This window comes from Gavialis gangeticus, unplaced genomic scaffold (genome assembly GCF_001723915.1).
Source record: "Gavialis gangeticus isolate Ggan-Ray unplaced genomic scaffold, GavGan_comp1, whole genome shotgun sequence".
In the NCBI taxonomy this organism is placed as follows: domain Eukaryota; kingdom Metazoa; phylum Chordata; order Crocodylia; family Gavialidae; genus Gavialis; species Gavialis gangeticus.
The window spans coordinates 23,492,731-23,500,740 of NW_017729008.1; the positions used below are offsets into that span (position 1 = coordinate 23,492,731).

General features: G+C 40.4%; 1 protein-coding gene across 2 annotated transcripts in view; it reads right to left on the minus strand.

The window, feature by feature from the left end:
- Positions 1–8,010, minus strand: part of HGF (hepatocyte growth factor) — a 77,679-nt gene that overhangs the window by 30,435 nt on the left and 39,234 nt on the right. For both annotated transcript variants that reach the window (XM_019509499.1, XM_019509498.1), the window contains exons 8-10: positions 6,417–6,544; positions 3,992–4,094; positions 1,290–1,429 (exon numbers count right to left, since the gene is read on the minus strand). In XM_019509499.1, coding sequence (XP_019365044.1) covers positions 1,290–1,429; positions 3,992–4,094; positions 6,417–6,544 — 371 coding nt within the window. The remainder of the gene's footprint in view (positions 1–1,289; positions 1,430–3,991; positions 4,095–6,416; positions 6,545–8,010) is intronic.

The following is an 8,010-nucleotide window of genomic DNA, read 5'->3' on the forward strand; positions in this document are numbered from 1 at the left end:
TTGTTCAGTTTCCTGTACCAGTTTAACCATAGCAAACCTGGCTTCTGCAAAGGCTTTACAAGTCCACCCAGTACCAGGGGCAAGCACTCAGCACAGCAGCTGAAGCCCACATCTGTCACAGCTACAATGTTATCAGTACACAAGTTAACTAATTTAAACTAATTCTAGTATATCTACATGAGCTGCATTCATTCCTCTGGATTGCAGAGGAATTAGCAGGAATAGCACTGCCAGTGATAACCAAAAATCATGCCCACTAATGTTTGCTATAAGTACCTCATTAGTACAGACAATAGAATCAAAAGCAGAATAGATTTATCATTTCTTCAACTACTGCTTTTCTACCTAACAAGGAAAAATTCTTCTGCACAGTCTGTTTACTTGCCAACAATACAACATAAAGCACATGCATTTAGAGAATCTCCCTCTTAGACCAGTTGCCGTGCCAGGTCATGATAAAATACTGACAATTGCTAGTAGAAATGATTATAACTTATCCTTAAACTCCAGAGATCACACGAACACATCCAAGAGCCTGTTTTACTATATAAATGGTCTCCCAGGTTATGAAGCATTTGTGGTTTTAAGCTACAAATTGAAGAAGGATGTCTTTTATGGTTAAACATGCATTCCTATCTTTTTCAGCCTGATCTTCTTTTTCCACTAAACCTCAATTATTTTCCTGATCCCTTTTGATTACATTTGATGAAGCCATTACATTTCTAATATACAATTTTAGTAGAAATGACATCCATAACATTTTTTAAGAGGGGGATCATTAAATCATTCTATAAAGTTTGAAGGTAGCCGCCCAAAAATATATGCCATGTTTTATCCTCATTTAACAATGAATTGGGGCACAGAGATTTTGGTCACATAGGAAACTTCTTGTAGAGAAAGTATTTGACCTGGGTCTCTGAAACCCCAGGCCAGTACCCTAACCCCTGGGCCATCCTCCCTCCCCTGCCAACCTGACTGTGCCAAATAGTCCCACTAGAAAGCACTTGCCCATCTGTTAGACTTCTATCTATGCTGCTGCAGCAGCTACATAAAACAGCCTGAAAGCCAGTCCTGGGAGCAACCCCTGGCACAGGCTTTGCACAGTCTCTGGACAGCCAGCTTCTCCCGTTGCTCCCAAGCTAAATTACTCCAAGTAGGAATGTAAATTCTCTGGTCCCACGTGACAGACAGAAGTGAGACCAATTCACAAGGCACCTTTGCATAGCTAAAATTATGCAGCTGACAGTAATTCTCAAGTTGCAAATGCCTGAGGCATACTCAGTACTCACATCTAGAAATAGGACAGTAGTCCCAGGGGATGAGGGGATCACTTGTGTAGCACCAGGGACCATGAGCATCATCATCTGGATTGCGGCAGTAGTTTTTCTTCAGTTTGCTAACATCCGGTTCCCTGAACACTGGTATATGCCTAAAGAAAAATATAGGATACCAATAAGCATTGGTAAATGAGTGTTGTCCAGACTTTGAAAGCTGATTGCACTGTAATGTCTGTTTGATTAGACGTGTAGAAGACAGGATATGAGCTGCCTAAATTTCTTTAAAATCTTCATTTTCAAAATCTTATGGCCCTAGCAAATTCAGTCTCATTGAAAGTAAATGGCTGAACAGAGCAATGGCTAAATATCTTTTAAAATCTGGAGTTATGTCATTACACATTATTAACCATAGCTGGATGAATAATACAAAAAAATGACTATGAACATTCATTTCTATTTTTATATCAATTCGCTTTGACTGTGTTCATCCTCCTTTTGTGTTTGTTTCTGCAAAGCCTCTGGCATCTGATAGGAGCTTGGGAATTATTTTCTAGTTGCTTTGAGGCCTGGAAAGAGAAATAATTTACCCAACTCAACCTGGAAACACTTAGCTTAGATTTTTAAGGCATTTTGGTGCTTGACAAAGCAGATAAGCACCTACCATCCACCCATTAGGGACCACTGGCATTTTTAAGCCTGCAGCTCAGTCATCTGCCAAACCTGTTGGTACCTATTGGGCAGAGGTACCTAAGTTGTCCCTGGTTTATATTTTAATGTTGGCTAAGCACTGCTGCCACCTCCTGGCTAATGAGTGCCTCAAAGCCCTATCTCAAGCTGGATGAAAGGCCCTGCAGTTGTCTACCTGACCCAGGATACAGTCTCTTAAGCAGATTCTGAATACACCTAAATCCAATAACATGGGTCCATAGTGAGATGTAGGTTGACCGCAAGCAACATTAAGTCAAGTGTGGACAGGAAAAAGAGAATAAGGGAGAGAGTATCAGATAGAAGCAAGTCATGAGCTACCTAAGCTGCAGACATCCTGCAGGCACCTAATTGCAGGAGAGGGTTCACAGCTAAGAAGCCCAAGCCAAGGGCTGCACGGTTTTCTGGTCCAGCTGACCGGAGGAGCAGCAGGTCAGCATCTTAAGTCCCTAAGCTCCCATCTCATTTCATCACCACTATTTACTTATTGGAAAATAGTAATGCGTCTGCAAATATGAAAAAAAGAAGCTCCTTGGACCTCAACTTTCTGGGACAATTCTCTCGGCTGACCCTGAATGTAACTGAAAGGGGAAATTGTGTCTTATCCCATCAAGTATCTCCTGGTTGTGCCAGTATCTTCTGTTCCTTCTGGAAACTTAGACAACTCCCAGCTCAGCTGGCTGAAAATCCTTTCACTCTCTCCATGTACCCTATAGGTAACCTAGGCAGCATAGAGCTACCTAATTCAGGACTAAAAAAAATCCATTCAGTGGAAATACACTTAAATTCTTAACAGGGGATCCACATGGGAATGGATTTGGAGCTTGTCTGGATGCATGTATGCATGCCCGTGAACAGACAGGTGCGAACTATAGGCATCTCTACACTGGTTCTGTGATGCTGTTGAGGCTGCTGCCCAAAACCTGCTCCCACACCACATACACCAAACCCAGAAGTCGAATGAGGAGGACACTCAGACACTGCTCTTGAGAAACAGAAATCTTGAGAGTGGCAGCAGAAGTCACCTCTGGCACATCCTCAGTGCAATAGTTTCAGGTTTGAAATATGCAGAGCAGGAACAGGTGGCCAAAGCTTATTATTATTATTAGTGGCAGCCGTATAGCCCCTCTGTTCTGGTCAGCTCAGGTACTCGAGATAATCATGCTGCTTACTTCCATGCCCATTCTGAGCAGCTGAGGCAACTAGAACAGGACTTTAGGACCCAACCTGTATATGCACATTACAACACATCTCTGAAATGCAGTTGATTAATAAAGACAGTCAGCAAGTGGGTGCAGAAATTCCCACACCCACAATGTAATGGTTAACTAACAAAGAACCAAACAGGGATGGCAGAAACTAAATACAAAACAAAGAACAACTACTTTCCAAAGTGAAGGAAAATAATTTGCTTTGCATTAGTAACAATGTGTCATTATTCTTAATGATCATGTGCCCACTGTACCTTTACTGAAAGAGATTTTTAGTCTTCTTTTCCTAACAAGCAGAGTCTGCACTGCAAGTAAAACTGAACTAGGTGCATTGCAGAGAGCAATGATATGCTCATAACCTTTCTTGGAGTGTTGATGCATTTGCAACAACAAACTGAACTGATGTCTATCAAATTCCATTGCCTTTTTTACCAGTGCATCAGCTTGGTTCTTGTTCAAGTCTTGTTCTTGACAATATTCAGAGAGTGCTCAGTAATTCATAATTCATGTTCCATAGGGAGCAAATACAACATAATCCTTCTACCCTCCTCCTCAGCATAATATTTGTAAAGGGCAGACAGGGGGGAAACCTAGCCAGTAAACTAAATGCTAAAGCCTGCAATTAGTGGTAATCCTGAACAAAGACACATTATGCAATATACTTAAATGTTGAAGAAAATTATCCTGCAAATCCCAAGGGATATTTTAAACGCTTGCAGAAGACAGAGAGGTGGCAATTGGAAATGGTGTTTATATGGTACTCATTGCATGTACTCTTTGTTTAGTATGTAACAGCACCTCCTCAAATCTTCAATATTCTTGTCCCACAAGGAGCAAGTTAGCCCAAGCCTTGTCTTGGACAAATTCCCCATGTAATTCCTGCCGTTGCCACGGTAGCAATCTGGATAAAAAATGTTGAGAAAAAGAAAAGTTGAGGGAACTTGTGCAATGTAGAAAAGCAAACTGTTCTATAATAGAAGTCATCCAAATAATTAAATAAATCAAGCTCTATATTTAGCAAACACTATACAAGATAAAACAAACATAAGTAAAACTAGAGAAAAATAATCCACCTGAATTAAGATGGACACATTCCCTTTTTGACGCCTAGCATAGAGTGTGACTTTCCTTTTTAGATAAATTGGAAGCTTTTCAGTTCAAAATAATTTAATTACAGTTAGGTTTACAGGATCACTGAAGAATCAGCTTCAAAACACTGCCAGGATGCATTATGCTTTTTAAAAAAAATAGTCCAGATGTTCTCAACTGAAATTGGGAATGAAACTTCTAAACTCATTAGTAGTAGCTCTGGATTTTGGCAGGAGCAGATAACAATTAAGTTATTCTTTCCTCTGGCAAGGCAAAAGACTAGAGTATCTTTAACACATCTTTAAAAATTGTTGTTTTTTTTAGGACAAATCATTTTTATTTCATGACCCATTAACACCAAATGTGTGTGAAAAGCTTCAAAGGGACCATTTAAAATGGTCAATACCACAAAAAAAACCCATAAAAATAAACAATTTAATATTGGTCAAAATCAGATATTTTATTGTTAATAAAAATAAACTACTCATTTCCTTATTCCACCAAGAAATATTCAGTGAATGCCAGAATCTGCATCTATGATTTAATATCATTGTGATGTAGGTTCTAATGCAACACCCAGGCATATTTAACTAGATGTTGTGTCACTCTTCATTCTCAAGGGCTAACAATGCACCTTGTAGGAATGGCAAAAACTGATTATAGAAGAATAGTTGTAAAGAAAGCTAATCTAGGCTAAGTACACACAGTCAAAAAGCCTGAGGTTGAATCAGTTAAATCTTCACAGGTTACTCCAAACTGCCTAGATTGAATTGATAAACAAGTGAACAGACATTCACTTTTGATTCCAGAAATGCAGCCACATGCCTGCAGTGGCCCAGGCCAGAAGCTGGGGGTCACTAGAGCAAGCCTCCTTGCTCAGCTGCAGCAGACAGCTTGGGCCAAGGCTAGCCCACCTACCCTGAGAAGTGGGGTTTGCAGGGGATGTGCAAAGCATCCTGGGATGCTGGGGGACTGAGAGTTAACTTGAATCTGGAGGGGTTCTGGGACAGAAGTTGAATAAACTGATTTAGCCTAAATCAGTTAAATTGGATGCTACATCCATCCAGGCTTCTCTTACGCCTGTTCCAGCCATTTTGAAAGTGGTTTATGTGCACTGAACTTACGTTGTGTTGCAGATCTGAACTGGTTTCCAGTCACTTATACCAATTTATGTGTAATTTCTGTCCCTAGCTTTAATGTTTTAGTCTTTGATTTTATTTAAAGTTCACAGCTATACTAATTATTTTATTCCCAGAGGTGATTTACATGGCATTGTTACAAACCTTCTCATGGTAATCATCGATTCAAACTATTAAAAAAAATCTCCATCATTATATGATCAATATGGGCACATCTACTTGTGTGATTTACTGCAGTAGACTAATTAGCTCTACAGTAAAGCTTCATTGTGTACACGTGTGGTGCTATTAAGCCACAATAAATTAATTGACTCCACTATACAACAGTACTGACTGACACAAGTACTGTCCTACAGCAGAGGTTAGTGTGCTGCAATGCATCTGTGGACAATGGCCCAGGATGGCTGGGGCACAAGGGTGCTACAGGACAGGGCTTCCTGCTGTCTAGCCCCACACTGTAGCACCCTTGTGCCCCAACCAGCCCCTCTGCAGCATGTTGAGCTGGGGCAGAGCAGCTGTGGGCTGGCAGGCTGACCTACCAGGCCACTTGCCAGCTGGGGCTGCTCCATCCTGGCTCAGCGTGATATGGCCCCAGGCACAAGTGAACAGACATTCACTGTAGAGGAACAAATGAACTGCACTGGAGTTTATTCAGGCACATTAACAGCACATGAAGATGCCCCTTATACATGGTAAAAAAATAATGCGCCAGAACCTAAGTTGTATGACAGCATTTTATTTGCCTTCATTGAGCATCTGGCTGGATAAATTGGAGCAAACCTTCACCTCTGTTGGAGCTGAGGGACTATGCCAGTTTTGACCTCATTTAGACCACCATAGTGACCCCAGAATAATTTAAGTGAAACCAAAGGAATTATTCAGTTTTCGGGTAGAATGGAAATGAGGATATGGTTCTTATTTTCATGAGTGCCTATTTGACACCTTGAACCAGTTACATTTATTTAAAATCATATTTATCTCCTTGTGCCTATTACCTTGTTCACTTGAGACATCACACTTGGGTATTTGGGAACAATAACCAATCCGGATGTTTGGGTCAGTTGTAAAACACCATGGTGACTCAGATCCATCTGGATTTCGGCAGTAATTCTCCCTTAAATCCCTGTAAAAAAATAAGCATGTTAGCTTACACTGCACATACCCTCAGACTGCTACAGGGTTCTAGTGCTTTTGTATTTTGAGTTAACAATAATACGGGCTCCTTGAGGTCTGCATACTATTGATCAATGTCAAGTGCAGACAGATTAAGAGCCAATAAAAATGCAGGGACTAGTAAAGTACAAAAATGCAACTAGAGTGCGGTTATGGGGAATCACTTCCAGTAGATCCATGCTTTGACTAGCTATAGGATTTCATTTGAAGTATAATAACATTTTAAATGTGGTTTATTTTCAACAGGGAAACACCACCATTTTTTTTTCAAAGCTTTCTCTGATTACATACTTATAGCATGCAAGCTGGTATCACATACACCTGAAACCCATTAGAAGTATTTTTTTATTATTATTATTATTATTATTTTTTTAATAACTACAAGCCTTTCAATAGCACTTAAAGTCCCCAGCACTTTGAATGGCTCTGCTGAACAGGTAGAAAGGGGTGCCCTGATGTTTGTCATTGATTTAATTAGGAAACCGTATCTGAAAATATGAAAAATGTGTGTTGAAATACTATACAGGTATCACCTTTTCAGTAAGAGTCTAACCACAAGGGATTATCTTTACAAAACATCTCTCACAGCTTGAAGCAACTAGGCAAACTTCTCAAACATAAGTTTTATTATCCAGTCTGTTGAAAATTGTTCTCATGTTCTTCATTGTGCATGTGTGTGACCTTACTGTATTTTTCCATATGCAACAGTTGTCAGTAAATTTACTGTAGCATAAATGTGCCCAAGCCTGTTAACTCTTGTTCCACCATCATGTATGCAATCCCATTGACTTAAGTACGCCAATAGCTCTTATACATGACTATTTTTATGAATGCTGGCTGCAGGAACAGCTCTAATATTCTTTGCTTTGTGAAATGTTAAAATTTTCTAGTGGAGATGCCTAAACTACATATAGTCCTAATCCTGCTGTTAATTCAAACAAAAAAGCCACAACTTCAATGGTAATTTGCAATGAGAAGAAATCTGTAGGATCAGGTCCATGGATTGTTTTTTGAGGACTCAGGGATTTTAATGTTTGTGAAATGTATAAAGGGAGGTCAGGACCATTCAGCTTCATTGATATAGATTCACTGTAGTGTTTAACATCTGGGGCTAAGTACAGATATTCAAAAAGCCCAAGCCTGAACTGATTCAGTCTTTGCAGGTTAGTCTAACCTGCATAGATTGAACCAACAAGCAACTGAATAGACATTCACTTCGATTCTGGAAATGCAGCCACATGTCTGCAGTGGCTCAGGTTAGAAGCTGGGGGGCACTAGACTGAGCCCTTCCTTCCCTTTGGCAGTGGCCTGAAGGCTGGAGGGAAGATGAGCTGAGGGGGGGGGTATGGCCAGGCCTGGGCAGGCTGAGTATGGGGAGAGGTTTAAATCCCCACCCTGGCCTGCAGGGACCCCAGC